General features: G+C 39.1%; 1 protein-coding gene across 1 annotated transcript; it reads right to left on the bottom strand.

The window, feature by feature from the left end:
• Positions 1–600: 600 nt before the first annotated feature.
• COCH (cochlin) lies at positions 601–16,376 on the bottom strand. Its single transcript, XM_088529202.1, has 11 exons — positions 16,336–16,376; positions 16,210–16,254; positions 12,105–12,261; positions 8,802–8,935; positions 7,507–7,569; positions 6,368–6,412; positions 6,134–6,281; positions 5,336–5,439; positions 3,882–4,108; positions 1,845–2,361; positions 601–1,095 (listed from the first exon to the last, which is right to left on the bottom strand). Exons 1-11 carry the CDS (start codon positions 16,358–16,360, stop codon positions 920–922), a joined length of 1,641 nt encoding a protein of 546 aa, XP_088385328.1. The 5' UTR covers positions 16,361–16,376; the 3' UTR covers positions 601–919.
• Between the last annotated feature and the right edge of the window lie 807 nt (positions 16,377–17,183).

Below are 17,183 nucleotides of genomic sequence, written 5' to 3'. Positions count from 1 at the left end.
CACATACTAATTTAATCTTTGCCTAAAATCCTTGTCTTGAACTTTGTCTATCCAATAGCAACTTTGTAAAATCAAGGCAATAGAAAGAAAAAAATCCAGATTATCAAGCAGCAATATCCTGCTACTGGTTTCGTTGCGGCATAGCAGGCAGTAGTATCAATCAATATATTAGGACCCAGATTATATATATATATAAAAAAAAAAAACTTCAGTGCTTAAATACCCTTGAAAGTGTGTGCGTCTGTGCCAAAAGTACCCAACAGCACTGATTGGTAGAAATAGGTAGAAGTGAGATGGCCTTTTAATGTAAATTCTGCCAAGCCAGATAGCATTCTTACTCAAAATAGCAAATTCTCACTGGTAAAAACGGTCTAGCTACATCTGTCATACATCTTCTTAATAAACTGCCTGGCAATAGAGGATGCTGCATGATTGAAGGACTAGAAAGGTCTTGGCTATTATCCCATGGCTGGTGTTATAGTCCTACTACCAAGAGAACTCCTAGAAAAGATAGTGAGCTACAGAAGGCTTATAGAAGTTAGTGCTGTGTATTTAAAATTGTATTAATTTTAACACATGAGAAGACAAATTGTAAGTGACAGTGCAAGTTTCAGAGCTCTATTATGTTTTCTTTATATACATACAGCTGATATGTGATAGCCTAAAGTGTAAGAAAGATACTATACAGGTATTGAAAATAATAATTTTTAGCCAAATTCTGCATTCCCATGTCAAGTGCCACTTCTAATGAGCTTGCGAGAATCCTTGATTGACCACAGAAACAGAATGTAGCCTGTCATAACTTATTCCCTTATATTATATTGGTATATTATAAGAATAAAACATTTGTACTTTAGAGGGACCAACTCGGTTTCCTGATTTTAGTTTCAAATAAGTCATATCCAAGAGCATTTTTCCATTATTGTTTAGAGTCCAAGAAATCTCTACAGATGCCTCTGATAACATCAGGAACCATTTGCTCCAATCCCGTAAACTCCCTAGTGAAGAAAGTATGAGATTCTCTTGGTTCAGATGCCATGTCTTTCAAATCATCCACAGGTGCCCAGGCAACACCAACAGAGAAGACTGTAATTCCTACAATGTGATAGTAAAGTAAGAACAATTCATAAGATCATTTTGTCTATGGAAACAAGAAAAACATCGTCTTAGATTGCATTCATGAATTATTTCAGACTAAAAAAAAATGTGTTTTAATACCTGCAGTTTATCAAAGATAATTAGATTTTGCCACTAAACATCAGGAATTAGAAGAATTTTTCATGGTATCAGTAAGACAGTATCTTAAGGGCTAATATCTTAGTTTTTATAGTGATACACAAGTGTAATGTTATAGTCTGTCTGGAAACACAAGCAGCACTGGCTTAGTTGTAGAATAATTTAGAAATAAATCTAGGTCATTTGTATGTTCAGTGCTTACAAGTGTCAGCAACCTCAGGAGTTTTTCAGTCCTAACTGCTTATTTCCTTCCTCAATGATGGGGAGCAAGAGTGAGATAATACTGAATGGCATCACTAATTGGAGCTTCACTACATGACCCTTTTTTTTTTTTTAAAATGTAATCTCTCTCCGACATAGGAAGATAAGACTGGGCATACATTTTTATCTAAGCTACCATGAGTAAATCTACTTATACCTGGTTCCATATCACTTGTTTTTTTTTATCCTAATGAAAAACAGTTCCTCACAGCTTATGTGTTTCTGAATCTAAAATAACTATAATACCTGACTAACTCACTGGGGTAGTATCTGCAAACTTGTTTAAAATCTTGATATTTACAATACAGAAGAAATAAGGTAACTGTCTTCAAAGATATATCATTTACCTGCTTTTTGTGCTGCAGCCGCAGGCCCTCTAACATCATCATAAGACTGACCATCAGTCAAAACAATAAGGAAATTCTTGTTGGGTCCATCTTTCATTGGCCCAAATACATTTCTTGTGGTGAAAGAAATGGCATCACCAGTAGCAGTGCCACCACTCATGTATCGGATGTTCTGGATAGCAGAGAGCACCTTTTCTTTTGTGATGTAGTCGGTGAAGCCAAACTCAGTACGTTGATCATATGTGAACTGCACAGTTGCAATCTTGGAACCAATATCAGAGATCTCAAAAGCTTTTGCAACATTACTGATGAATTCAAGCATAAGGCGGAAGTTGCTGTCTCCAACGCTGCTAGAACCATCTATTAGAAAAGCTATGTTGACAGAATTGTAGCACGTCTTGCTACACAGCATTTGCTCATGTGAACATAGTTTTTGGGCAAGAGGTTTTACGTATTTGGTAGTACCAAACCAAGTGGGCATTTGGTAAGAGAAGAAGCCATTATTTCGACAGACAGCCTATTTAAAAATAAAAAGTCAAAAAGTAAATACACATCTACTGTATGCATAATTAAGACATTTATGTGATTTGTCTTTCAAAGATAAGAATTGTGGCCTGATTATTGGGGGAAAGAAGGAAATTATTCCTTTAGGAAAAAAATACAAAAAAATCTCCAGTTGAGATCAGTAGAAGTTGTCTCAGATTGCCTTATATTCAATAACTGAGTTAGCCCTCTAGATCCTGAAATTTCAAAGACTTTTGAGTTATTCTTAAAGGGTAAGAACTGGAAATTGTAATCACATTTTTGAAAGTGACCCAAGTCATGACTACTGAATATCTAAAGGATTTCAAGTTCTGTATTTTTATTTACTTGCTAAAACTTAGGCTTCTGTACTTTACATTTTAACTCGCAAGAACTTTTTAAAAAATCTATAATATGCCATATACATATAGTTGGCTTGAAGTCTAGTCCATGACATCCAAAGTACAATTTCCTTTTCCCCAGTTTTCCATAGGGTGATTGTATAATGCTAAGTAACCAGGAAAGGGATTCTTAAGAGTCAGCTATCTAAGATGATCTCCGATCTCCTTAAGATCAAAATGCAGAAGGGAAGGGCAAGCCTCAGTCACATCTTTCAGTGCTTACAAGTGTCTAAAAGAGTCAAATGTGCCCTTAATAACCCTGGGGTCGGAAGTGAGCCATCTTGTGTCTTGGAGCAATAGAGTGCGCTGTAGCACTTCTATTCATGCTCTGAGCTATGATGAACTTTCTAAACCTTTCCTGTGAGAGATTTTCTCACTCAAAATTAAGTAATTACCTAAGGCTTAAAAATTCCCATGGAAGTAGAAAACCTGTGCTAATCTTCCTGCTCCAATGTGTACAGAGCAAGATCCATAACTCCTCATCCAAGACAAATGCTGTGTCTGTTAACAGGCTCTACTAGGATGTGTTTTGCAATCTTTCATGTCTCTGCAATAAAAGTAAATAATCCTCCAGAGAGCCGCTACTGAAACATATGTTTCTCTGTCTGCCATTTCGGAATTGGAGGTCAGGTACCTGCACTTTGCTTTGACACATTCAACCATTCTGAATATAGCCGATTTCCTATCCTGAGAATCATCCTGTAATTACAGGATCCAAGGACTTTAACTTGGCCAAGGCTCTGAACTGTGAGGACAGTGAGAGTTTTTTGGTGTAATATTTCTGTGGGCCACTTAGCTGAGAGAAAAACCCTACAGTGGCAGCATACAATTTAATGATATTAAACTGTTAAACTTTTCTAAAAATTGCAGTCCCAATATTTTAGACTTGCTATTTATTTTTTTATATATCACTTAATAGCAGGAATATTTTTTAACTATTAGGAGATTATATATATATTATATATATATTACATACATTATATACATCTATCTACATATATATCTATATATGCACACATACATATGTAAGAATTAGTTCATTAGAACTTTAGGTGGAAGTACATTCTCTAGGCTCATATCTATGATTGGAAAATGGATAATGATATTCTCTTACTTTGTCAACAAAAGCAATGTCTTGCACCATTCCCAGCTCCTCCGTTGTGGGTTTTGCTACAGAGACAATGAATACATTGACCCCAAATTCTCTGGCCACTATACCAGCTTCTTCTATATCATCAGAAGGCCAACCATCTATGAACACCACAATGATTTTGGGAATTCCTTTACGTGCTCCATTTTCAAAAGAGAAGAATTTTTGAGCAGTGTACTTCAAAGCTTTCCCTAATTAAAAAAAAAAAAAAAGAAAAAGAAAAAAAGAAGAATAGGAAGACATACTGTGATTATATTTCAGTACCAATTCCCCACCATTACAATGAAGTTGTGCTGGATTTTACTCTTTTATGCAATATGAAAAATTAGATGATTGGTAAATGAACTGAAGCACTGTAGAATTTGAACACCAACCACAGGCGAGAAAGCATCTGTTAAAAGGAGTAATGACTGTAGGATACGTTATTTCAGTTTATGATGAACAAACAAGAGTTTCTATACTATATTGTAATACTAATATTATTACCCTTATAAATAAAAGTGTTTTTATTTCACTTAGTTTTGAAATGATGTTTCCAAGATAAACTCAAGGGGGTGGGAGGAAACCCACATCAACATTCAAGCTCCCTTAGTATACAGAAAATAAACTAAAAGCTATTCTTGTCCCATAATTCTTGTCCTTTAACTGGAAAAAAAAATAGATTGTTATAAAAACAAAGTTTTCAAAGCTTATTTAGGTAACTAGCCAAATTCTTTTCTCAAATACAGAAGTGGGACAAGGAAGCAACAGCATGGATACTTACGTTATGATTTAAAAGTGAAATAATATCCCAGAAAGTCAGAGTAATAATGAAGATTGAGAAACCTATACTTTGAAAACTTAAACAGAGAAGAAAAAAATCATTGTACTTTATTCTCCAATAGGCCTAGCGTGATACTAGAAAAAAGATGTATTCGTGCCTGAGAAGTAAACTGGAAGTAAGGAAGTTGGAGATATTTATCTTGTGAGATAAAACATATTTGGAATGCTTAGTCTCTTCATTTGTCAGATATTTCTTCACAACCAGTTGCAATTTATTCAAAATTATTCTAACTCTTTAATTAGCAAGTCAACAAGAAAGAAACACAGAGCTTGTTAGATAGGAATTTGTCTCAAGAAATCACACAGTTACTAGTAAAAAATTCTATTAATTCTATACTCTAACACAGGAAACATGCTTACTCTTATGATTTAATTATTGCCTAGTTAGCAACTGCAACTTCTGAAAACCAATTGTAAGATGAGTCAATGTTCTAATGAAAAATACTGAACTCACAAATATGAACTAGTCATTTAGAACACTTATTTTTACAGAACTGAAGTATACATACTTTATTGTGTGTATATAATATATTTTGCATGCATGTGTATGCATATGAGATGAAGTAATTTCTCTTTTGGGGGAAGAATGAACTCACCTGTATTAGAATTGCCTCCTCTGAACCCTAATTCCTTTATAGCAAACAAAACGTCCTTTGCAGCAGTGAAATTTTTCAGATAGAATTCAATTTTTGGATATTCACTGTAGCAAAATAAAATATTAAGCAAAAAAACAGGGTTTATATGAATGATAACAAAACAATTCAAACTATATTTTAGCTTGCTAATGCTATAGTGGTATGAGCCCTGCTAGGGACCCTAGTGAACTACATACTTTCCCCACATACTTTCTTAATTACTAAAACAGAAGTACGCTCCTAGCTTAATGATTTTCAGTCCTGTGCAAAAGGAATTATTTACCTAGACAGGTAAACGAGGAAGAGGCTGATCCTTAAGCTTATTAAACAACTGAAGTACTAGATTGAATATCTATCCAGAGGTAAGTTTTGAACATGCCAGACTTCAAACTAAATGCATCTGTTAATAAAAAAAGTCTGCCGAATTTCTTTATTATTTGCATGATAATTATCCTGTAGTTTTCAAAAATTCCTGTGAAATTTAAAGAGTGAGTTATTTAATTTTAGAAGTTCAGAATCTACCAGCTCCACTAGCTACTGACTCCTTTTCCAGGTTTCACTATTTATTTACTATAGGAGACATATTAAAATAATTTTTTACACTATTAAATATTAAGAACCTCACAGATTTTAGTTGTGTTTTAGTACTTCACTACTCTAATGCTGTTCTGCAGAATAGACTGCTACATTAATTGATTTCTCTTACTAATCAGTTTTATTTCATGTACTTATTTCATTTTATTTCATGTAGATTATTACCTGGCTTGTACGACGCCTACGTGAGGCCCTTCCGTTCCAATTCCCAACATCACAGCTACTTTTCCAACAAAGTTTTTCTGCAAATTAAATCTACGCTGGCCGATATTGTAGCTTCCATCAATGAGAAATGCAATATCAGCTTTACAATCTGTGAATAGCCAAAATAATTAGAATACCTAATGCAAATAAATGTTAGAATTTTACTTTGCAGAAATTAAATCTGTGGAATCCTACCTTTGTTTCCTGACTTTTTCTCAAGGGTCTTCTTAGGTCTTTTGCCTTCAAAGAAGGAAACAGCATTTAAGAACAAAAAAATATGAACAGCCAGAGGACATGAACTGTAAAGAGCTTTGATTTTGTGAGCTGCATTACAATATATCCTGATTAAAAATGGTCTTGGGGTGATACTACCTTCCCACCTTGGGGTGACATCTTCAGCCAGTCAATAGTTAAGCCTGTTTCACTAGTGCTTTGCTCCTTGGAGGATATTCTCTATCAAACATAGCAGGTTTACCTGCTTTGTACACCTGCCTAACTGAAACTTAGAAATCTGGATGAATTTTTGTAGCTTCCTATTCCAAGTCCTTCTGTCTCACAGGAGAGGTACTTGGCAGGAAGAGATTTCAAGATTTCATATTTCTTTATGTTACCAGCAGCACACATCTGTCATTCAAGTTTAGCACATTGTTTTTTGAAGTATACTGACAGAGTAGCTTGTTGTTTTTTAGACTATTTTATCTATAATGATGGTTATAATTTTTATCATTTTTTTTCAAGTACAGTAACTGAGAACATGTGAAAGCAGGTGAAATATCTGTGGGAGAATTTTGTATTTTTCATTATTCCTTATTTATAAAACAAGTGTGTATAATATTGGTAGCATGAAACTCAATGAAAACTGATCCACTGAAAACGTGGTCTTTTAACAGGCAGTCCTAGGAAAGGAAAGGAAAAAACAAAACAAAGCAAAATAAAAGCCTATAAACTGTTACTTTTATTGTCATGTGTCACGATTTATCCTGACACCAGTTTATTTCTGTAAGGACAAATGCATTATCTCTTTTGTCACTTATTAGCTTTGAATCTCCCATGAGGTCCAAATCTGTATAACTATTCTAAATTCAGTCATTTTTTTCTTGATTTACATGTATACCACTTAAAACAGAATCAGTCTCCCATATTACAAGTGATTCCTCTTATTGCTGATGGAAGATATACTGGAAAAAAAATAGATGTTAGTCATGTTTTCTTCTTTAAACATAAACAAAGTCCACAAAATATGTCATTTTAGTCAGACATTCATGCACTGCAGCACACATTATCGTATAGGGCTTCTCCTGTTAATAACCCAATGAATTGCAGGGGTCTCATACCTGTAGAGGGACGTGCTGTTGATATTGATCGTCCAACCGCTTCTAGCGCTATGTCCTTGCTACCTGTTAAATATTAAAAGGATAAGCTTACATCATTTCAGTGTATTGTATCAAATTACATGTGCTTGGAGTACATATGTTCTATTAGTGTTCTATTTCCAGGACTTTCTTCATCATCCTCTACTAGCTACTCCTGGAGGTGGGCACTGGCCTAAACAGATCTTTGGAGAGACCTGGTATTACAGTGCTTAGTCTTTTTGTTTGTTAATAAGTTTCTAATTTGTGCTTCTAAATTAGAAGGAAAAAAAAAAGATGATAAGTAATTATAGCGTATCTAATTGATAATAGTTTTTCGTTGTAGCAGACATTATTTCTAGCAAATAAATTCAGGGCTTGATCTTGGGGAAATGGTGATCAACTGCACCTTCACTGAAAGCATCTATAGTTTCAAGTTATTAGCAATTAATTTTAATGCAAAGATTACTAGTGTCTTAGAGATAATAGGCTGAATTTTAGGCATGTAAACAACATTAATGTATTGGAGTTTCATTTCACAAACTTGGAAAGAATATGCTGGAAGACACAGAGACTTACTGTAAAACACACACACACACACACACACACATATATATATATATATATATATATATATAACCAGTAGGCTTCTCTAAGTTTTTATGAAGTGACTTAAGCTAACTGAAGTGGCAGAAAGTAACTTTTTTTTTTTTTTTTGGGCAATCAGATACCATATCTCGGCCTCATGGACAATAAAAAAATTGGAAAAAATACGGTATCACATTATGGTTTAATGACCAAATCTAAGGTGACATTACTCCTGGTTTTGGAGGGCTAGCTTTCTGTTTGCATAATGTCCTGAACAAGTTGTTCATATGGCCTGACAAATGCACAGGGGTAGGTGTGGGACTGTACAACTGAGGGCAGATCTAAAACTGTTTGGCTGAAAGTGATGGGAGGGCAGGACTGCAGCTACAGTGTTGAAGCGCCGTTTAGATAGTTTTGAATTGTCATGGAACGACACTGCCGACTGCTTGTTTCATGTATTTATATTCTGAATGTCTATGCTCCATTTTCTGGTCTCAGCTTCGATTACAGTTTGACTAGCCTAGATAGCACCAATTAAAGGAAACCAGGGGAAAAAGAAGATAAAATAAGAACTTAAAAGTGATAATGTTAGTTACTAAACAAAAATCACAGTTGTTTATGCATACAGAAGTTTCCTTGAGTAATTTTAGTTTCAAATAGAGTTTGCAAAATAGTATGTAGGATCCACCTACGAGTCACAGCGAAAGATGAAGCCCATCTAGCAAGCATCTGAGACTGGATCCCATTGGCATTTACGGCAGGGTAGTTCTCTTGTCCTGGGAGAGTCTGCACCTTTACAGCTCCTCCGGCACTGGTGATCACCCCTCTGAGAGGGAAGAAAAGTTATTATAAAACAGACATTTTAATCACAAGGACATGAAAACAATTTTACCATTCTGGACACTCCAACCTGCTGAAAAAGATGCTCCACAGGCAAGAAGTTGTGTCAAGACTGAAAAAAAAATTCTTAAGTCACTGGAAAGATTGCTAGAGAGTCTATTCTGCGGAGCATCACATAAACTTAGAAAAAAATATCAAGGTTTTAGAGTTCTAACATTGTTCAGACAGAAACATAAGAGCAATGAAAGGGCTTGCATATATTACTAAAAGAGCTATAGGAGAACATTTAGGTTTTGTACTGATTTTGTACTGATAGATCAACCTAACAAGCTTTCCTGGAAGCAATGATTTCAGCCTATCTTGTTCATAGCATGAACAGTTTTCTCCATATTGTTTCAGTATTTCTATTTATCTTTTCATTTTGATTGCCATTAAGTCATTCTGGAGAACCAGAAGTAATTCTGTGCCAGCTTTGGGAATTGTTTCCTCTGAAACCATAGTGAAAGATTTATTTGCTCCTGTCTATTTATTGAAAGTATCTGTTGATTCTGTTTCATCGTAAACCATAGAGGTCTAAGATGAACTATTTTCGTGTAATTAACTCTCCTTGCTAGTTTCAAGGCATGTGTGGGGGCTAATAGTAGATGCAAGTATAATATGAACTATATATCTTTCTGAAAAATACTCTTCCCTTGCCAATTTGTTCCATAGCCAAATTAATAAGTGTGTTATAAGCCATCTTGTAATACTTCAGTTTTACCCTGAGGTGTTTCTTCTTTAGTGCACGCTGATTTACGCTGAAGTAGAGTTGTTAGTCTGCCTTTATATTCTGAAAGACTTTGGCAAGCAACTTTGCATAGCCTTTAGAGATAAGATTCATCCTATGTAGATGGGCAGCAGTACTTGAGCAGTAAAAGGGTACCTATGCATTGCTTATGCATTTCCTCAGGATGTAATTTGTGTCACTAAGAGCTGCATAGATTTCCACTGCTGTGCTTTGTTCATGTGCCAGTGACTTGCATGCCAGGCTGTTTTGATTATACTGTAACAGCAGGTTTTCCAGATACAGTTTTCAATTCCTTAATCACTGCATTTCTTGCTACTGTCAGGGCTGCGATAAAGCAATGTTGTATAGGAGCTGTCTCTCCATTTTCTTGCCTAGTTTCACTGTTAATAATCATCCCTTGTGCTATATTTTTCATTCCAAAATACACACAAACATAAAAAGGAGACACATGGGGAAATAATCTAGTACCTCACTGCACAACAGCTCTTGGGAAGAATACTGGCCAGAAAACAGCATGAGAGAGAGGATATTCTTATAGGAAATAAGAATTCAACCAAAACCTACCTAAAAATGAAAACTGAAGTCAAAGAAAAAGTTGGAACGAAACTTTTGGAGTCTTCCCACCTTTTCAAAGTGAAGTGTACAGCCTTGTTCGTCTGCTCTAACAGAGAAAGAGATAGAGGGTGCCTTCATTTTGCCGACCTCCAGATACCTTTTTTGAGGGAGTCTACACATCAGAGCTGATGCAGAGGGACCCTTCCAGTGAGATGACCTTTATACTTGTTACTGCAGTCAGCAGTCTTTGACATAGCAGTAAAGCTGAAATATTATTGTTAGAAGAAAGGGAAAATTAAGCTTTTCACCTTTATGGAAATGTTTTTCCTCTGGATAAGTTCAGTTGTTCTTTGGAATTTGCAAAATCTATGCTAGATTTTTTCAGATTGAGAGAACTCTCCTCAGCTTACCTGTTAGCTACTGACTTGTTGAAAAAGGTTTGAAATGAAGCTGAATGCCTGTTCTCTAAAAGTGATCTTAGCTCCGTAAATATAATGCAATGATCAGCTACATAAAATCATCTAAAAAAATTCAAAATATTGTCCATGAAATGGACAAAGATAATGTTACTATGCAGCAAGGGGTTAGGAGATTAAAGAAAATGGCTTTGAACATAGAATAAATGTTCCCATCTAAGGAAAGTCCAAAAGCAACAGGGCCTCAGCTGGAGTGTTGAAAGAAGTACATATTGAACAGCTTTAGTCTTGTGGTTCAGAAGCCAGTATATACTCAGAGAATAGCGTATACCTTCATGCTAATAATTCTGCTTGTCGTGTATGTCTGTCGGTAGACAATCTGCATTATCTACAGAGAGCAAAGATCAGAAAGGTGCCTGTCTGCCATGATATCCAAGGCTGGGCTTTTAACCTGGAGCCACTGTCAGCATGGGAGAGTGAGGAGTGCTTGCTGTGATATCACTTGGCATTTCTAATAGGATGCTTTGATGAAAAGTTATCCTCAGGAGGCTAGGCTCAGACCTGACAGATGAAGTAGATGAATTCCCATCTTCTCTTACTGCTATCAACAGCTACATAAAACTCCTTCCACATCCTCCTTTCTCCATCGCTGTGAGAAGTGCCTTCCACTCTTCTAAACTGCAGTCCCCTACCAATACCTGACTGAAGTTACTGATCCTGAGCTATTCTGGGTTTCGTGCCAGCAGCCTTGCCCCGCCCTAGGTTCTGCTCTCTGCTGTGCTCCTGTTGCTTTTGGCAAGAAAGGAAGGCTCAGCAGCAGAAGTAGATAATGTACCAAAGTGTCCCAGTAAACGTAGTGTTGCCCAGAAGTCCAATTCTTCTGGCCAAATGACCTCTTTGACAGCCTTTTTTTCTCCTGAGCACTGGGTCACCCGAAGGGTCCTCATGGTTAGCTTGTGACCCACAGAGTGTTGTGGCCACCTTGGTAATACCATGATGCACTTCTGTTACACTTATTTCTAGGAACCTGATGTTTAATTAGGTATTTTTCCACCCTGTGAATAGTTACAAAGTTTATGAAAACTTTCACATGTCTATTCAGCATCTAGATATTACCAAATCAAGTTAGCTCCCCATTTAGTGGAACTAGCTCAAGCTGTGAAGTTAATCCTCAATTTGGTGTTCTGATTATTAATCCAATTAATCACTCAGTGGTAGATTTAACTCACTTCCTTATGCCTACATAGTGAGAGCCTGGTAGGAGATTCTGCATTCTTTCCCATACCAAGCAAAATTTCTATTCTTCTGCCCAGAAAAAGAACGATGTTAAATAGAATAAAAAAGTTAAATTTTAAAAATATGGCAGACTTCTTGAACACATTAATTATCTGACATACCTGTGGATGGCAGCTCCACAGACACTGGAAAGAGAGGCATAGACTCCATCCCCAAAGACATAAAATTGCCACAGAGGACAGTTTGCTGGGCAAAGGACTTCTTCTGTTTCCTTTCGAAGGTCAAGTCCTCTTGTAAAGCATGTGATAGCAGTGGAAACTGGAAAAAAAAATGTAACATGAAAATCTTTTAAAACCACTGTTTCCAAGTGCAAAACAATGTTTGAATTTAGAGGTAGGTACAATGGAGTCTTATGCTCCAGTAAATCTGAACAGGTATCTTTGGAGCTTAAAAGGGCACACAAAATTTTTTATTAATTTTATGGGACAGAAATTGTAAGGAAAATAAAAAGATGGAAAAATTTAAAAGATATGACTGAAATAAGAAAGAGTAGTACAAAACATTAAAATAAAAATCCAATGAATAACACAGCGGAGAAGGTAGCAGCAATTCAAAAGAGCTGTAAGTTTCCTAGGGAAGCATAAAGGTGAGGGGAAGACCTTAGAGCATGGGTGAAGCACATGTCTACACAGCACACACCAGGAAAGAACTTAAATGACTCAGAAGTTCCCAAAGTAACCTCTAGCAATCTGGAGCACTTGTACCAATTCATTGCCTTGTGAAAACAACTGTCACATTCACTCACTGAGAAATATAAATTATTTATTCAGTTCAGTTTATTCAATTATTTAGGCACAACACATTTTCACATAACATTCCACCTTTCAATCTTGAAAAAACTGTACCTTGTGTACCTCATTAAGCTTTTCCTGTTTTCACATGTATGCAATGTACATATACATACCACTAGTAAACAATTTTGTCTGTCAAACTGAAGCTTTTTGAGACTTTAGAGGTCATTAGCTTGGATGCTTACAACCATTCTACCACTCTACACTACATTTTATCTCGCCAGTCTGACAGCATGACTTAAGGCTTTTGCTTACAATTCAGCATCAAAAATTCAAACGTGGATATTTATTCTGAAATTCCTATCAGTAAAGATTGCCCTTGCTGACCAGTAGAAGATGGAGGAACCCTTTTTCTATATGTATTACTTTTTCAGAATATTAAAAATGAGAGCTGGCAGAGACTGGCTAACATATCAATATATACTCAGTATTGTATCCCAAAAAGAGTATGTTTAGGAGATTAGAGATCTCTCTCTCATGGTCCTCTCAACTATTCTCTCTTTCCATAGAGTATTTACTGATCCTGACATAAACTTCTCTTACTTGAAAAGATGACTTCCCTTATCAGCATGCAAGAAAGCACTACCCTGTGCTTCTCGCTAATCTCACTAGGATTAGAATTGAAGAGCAAAGCATAGTGCACAGTAAAACTCATATTTGCTGTCTAAATTAACAATGAAGATGTTTATTTTTAAGTATAAGAAATCCTCATTAAGGCCATACTGAAATAGTTAAAACCTAGTCACATCTTCCTGAAAGTCTTTGTTGCTATTTGTGGGCACAAAAAGATATTATATAAATATGCTAACTATGCCTAACCCAGACTAAGGAAAGAAAAAAAAGTAGTAAACACTTTAATTTTCCTTTCTGAAAAAATTATAAAAACTCTCCTTCTAGCAAGAGCCACTGTAAAGTGATTTAGATGAGTTCGCAGTTTAAAGAAAAGGACCCAGTCCTAGACTCTTATCCTTCTGGACTCTGTCAGAGAGCAGAGATGTATGAAATTAAACTTCATGAAAGCAATGAAATGACCGCACTTAAGACACACATCTTTACACCTCAGAAGCATGCCACATCTGGGTACATTGTGGAAACAAAGTACAAAGCAAAAAAAAAAGGTTATTTCTTCCTAATTAAATGCGTATTTTAAAGGTACGGATGGATGTCTTCCATCAGTGTTGACCCTAAAAAGAGAGAGAAGAAAGAAAGTAACCAAGACTTTTCTCCTAAAACATCTATCCAGTAACCATGCTTTCAGACATTCCATCCATTTCCATCTTTTTGTTGCCTCATCCCATGTACTGATTTGCACTGAATAGCTGCTTCTTACTACCACAAAAGAAGACTTTCAGATAGTTTTTGAAGACAGCCAAAACTCTAGAAAAATAAACAAATAAATCAATAAAATCCATAGTTAAAATCTGAGCTCTTCTAACCCTGACATTTCCATACCTTGCTTTGGGAAAGCAGATTTTATTTCTGTGTGTATAGAAAAAAATCCCCAAGTATATTATTATTAGAGAATGGAGGATTCCTGAAATAGTTTAATGACTCCTGTTCCTATTATGCTGCTTATTGCTTTAGGTATTAAGTATTATGTATTTATGAAACAGGAAGATTTGGAGTCCTTGCTATCTTGCACCATCAAATAAGCCTGAGTTTCATTTTAATTCAGTTACTACTCCCAGAGTCTTGTCCAAGTTAGAAAACAAACAAAACAAAACAAAAAAACTTTTTATTATTGGAAATTACGTTCACATGTTATGTACTATTCATATAACATTAAGCACATATCCTGATATGGACAAGGTAGGTATGAGTACTTAATACCTACCTCATATCATATGTATGAGCCTAAATCCATTAAATTTAGGAGGAAACTAATGTTCCCTCATTTCTTTGTATAACAGAATTCCAGGGCTTTTATAAAAGCTCTGCAAGCTTATAGTGCAGTAACCAAAAGCTACTGAATTTGAGCTCACAATAATGATAAAACACAATCTCACAAAGCATCTGTTCACATACTATATAAAAACATTCTGGTATTTTTTGCTAACCAAATAGAGTAAAATTACAGTTGTCAACAGTTCCTTAATGTTAGTTTAGTTGATGCCCGATACCTTCACTTTACAGTGACTTCTTCTGCAGTTCTGTGGGGAAGCATTAGAGTCAGCTTTTCACTTGCGTCCTGCAGGATTGTTGATACTTCTCCTGTAGTGTTCCCGTAAAATAGAGAGGAAAGGAGTTGAGGTTGGAATAGGTTTTCCATTGCCTCCCTCTTTATTTTTAAAGGTCATGGTACTCCTGTGACGTATAGCCGTTAACACAGAAGCACAAAAGTCTTTTCTGAGCATTTCAAAACAAAGTGATCATTAACTCTTTCTTCATAAGGATTTCGAAACTCTCACAATCATAAGAAAAGCTTGAGCGCACTCACCCTCTGCGGGCCAAGGCAGTGCCTGGAAGCGCAGCCTTCCGTGGGTTCCTGCCCGCCCCAGTGCAAGGCTTTGCTGGAAGGGGTAGCCAACTACTTGTGTCCCTTTGGCGACTTATTTCTTTAACCGTTTCCTATGGCTCCCGATTGCCTTGGTTTGCCTCTGGCTCTAGGGGAGCCCATTCTCCAGCAGCAAGATCCAGTCCAGCAGGGCATGCAGCATGTGCCCATTCATGCCCTCCTGGGAATGCTGAGGTCTCTGTTGCCTTCCAGGGCAAAATAATGGTGGGGTGGGTTTAAAAGGCTTAGACTGGTTCCGTGGTCAGAAATACTTTGGAGATCCTCAGTACGGCACTCTCTGAATGCCATAAACATGCACACATGCACACACATACTGTTGCTAGTGGTGTTCCCCTTGGAGAGAATAGTTGTTCCTGTTGCCCATCTTCAGTCGATGCCTAGAGGAAGTTTTTCTCCCCGATCTGGAAACATTTCCAGGTTTCCTCCGTTTCCTTTTGCATCCCCCCAGCCTTTTCCACTTTCACCGAGCGCCGAGAGCAGTGCCAGCTACAGGCCCGTGCCCCGTTCGTTTCGGCTGTCACTCCGAGGAGCACGCGTGGCGCTTCTGTCGGCCCCGCACGTTTGCTCCGTCGCTTCACCTGGTGATGCCGCCTAGCAGCGGCGCCCCAGCCGGGACAGCGCCAGCTCTCCAGGGGGGAGATAGCGGCCCCGCAGCTCGCCCTTTTTCTCGGGGCGACCGGTCTGCGGCAGCGGGCGGCACCCGCTTCCCCCGCGCTCGCAGCCGCAGCGCGGGGAGCCAGGGCCGCCGCTAAGGCGGCCCAGCCCCGCGGGAGACGCCGCACCCAGTATCCGCCGTCAGTGGCCGCATCGGCTGCCCGAGCACGGCAGCCACCCCGTGGGGAAGCCCTGCCTGGGAGCTGGCGCGCAGGGGGACAGGCGCGCGGAAGGCAGCAGACTCACCCGAGCCGTCGCTCCCGCGCACGGGGCTGCAGAGCAGGAAGACGCCTGCGAACAGAGAGGACAAGGTGGTCAGGGCGGGCGCGGATGCCTACCCCGCCGGCCTGGAGCCGCTGCCGCGCTACCCACCTAGGAGAAGCGGCACGGGTGACATGGCTGCGGGACACGCTCGCACCTAGGGCAAGGGGGAGAGAGACCGTCAGCCAGCTGCGGCGCGGCTCCCTAGAAGGAACCCCGTCCGGTGGGAGCAGCGCGCCCGGCGAGCCGCCCTACCGCGCACGCTGCTCCCCGCGCTGCCGAGGGCACCTCCGCGGAGCTGGACAGCGGGCGGCGGCCCCGCGCACTTTAAACCCCTCCGGGGCGCATGAGCACTAGGCAGGCACGGGCGGGGAGCGAGGGGAGGAGGGAGTCCGGCCGGCGGCCCCATCCCCGCGCCTGGCCCGACAGGTGCTGCCGCCCACCCCCGGCCTGCTCCTTGCCAGCCCCCGCGCCCCGGCCGGGCTGCGGCAGAGCGCCTCGCTGTCCTGGCTGAACGCGGCCATCACTCCGGGCGCCGAGGCACCGAGTTGGCTTCGTCTGCTCTGTTCGCGCCCGGGTGCGAATTCAGCTCCGTTCCGCCGGGCTGCGCACTGAGAAGCCTTACTTCGTGGCTGGTCCTAACCCTCTCCCTGCTGTCCCCCTCCGCCCCGGCCTGCAGGGGCTCAGCCGTTCCGCACTGGCAGCAGCGGCACCTCTGTACGCACTGCAGGCACGGGTTTGCTCTTCAGCATCAGCCCTCTCCACTTCCCTTCCACCTGTGCCTTTGGAATATTTGATTCCCGGTGTATTTATTCCGGGTGGTTCAAGAAATCCAAGCAGTCTGTGAGTCTCCTTGTCACAACACGCGGCTCTCCTTTAAGGGAAAGCGGAGAGCCCTAACGAGCGGCAGAGCCGCTTGTTCTGGGTTCGCTCTTTGCTGGAGAGCGGCGAGAGCCCCG

Source organism: Tinamus guttatus, unplaced genomic scaffold (genome assembly GCF_059628265.1).
Source record: "Tinamus guttatus ecotype Peru unplaced genomic scaffold, ASM5962826v1 Tinamus_guttatus_pri_ptg000327l, whole genome shotgun sequence".
In the NCBI taxonomy this organism is placed as follows: Eukaryota; Metazoa; Chordata; class Aves; order Tinamiformes; family Tinamidae; genus Tinamus; species Tinamus guttatus.
Note: the sequence above shows the minus strand (reverse complement) of the source record. Positions and strands in the feature narration are given on the sequence as shown.

What these genes read in the sequence shown, in the direction of transcription:
- COCH (XM_088529202.1), bottom strand. Translation starts at nt 16,360, where the DNA reads ATGTCACCCGTGCCGCTTCTCCTAG. An exon ending in GCGCGGGAGCGACGGCTCGG is followed by an intron (nt 12,262 to 16,209) that starts GTGAGTCTGCTG and finishes TTTTTTTTCCAG; the next exon opens with TTTCCACTGCTATCACATGC. An exon ending in TTCATCTTTCGCTGTGACTC is followed by an intron (nt 7,570 to 8,801) that starts GTAGGTGGATCC and finishes AATATTTAACAG; the next exon opens with GTAGCAAGGACATAGCGCTA.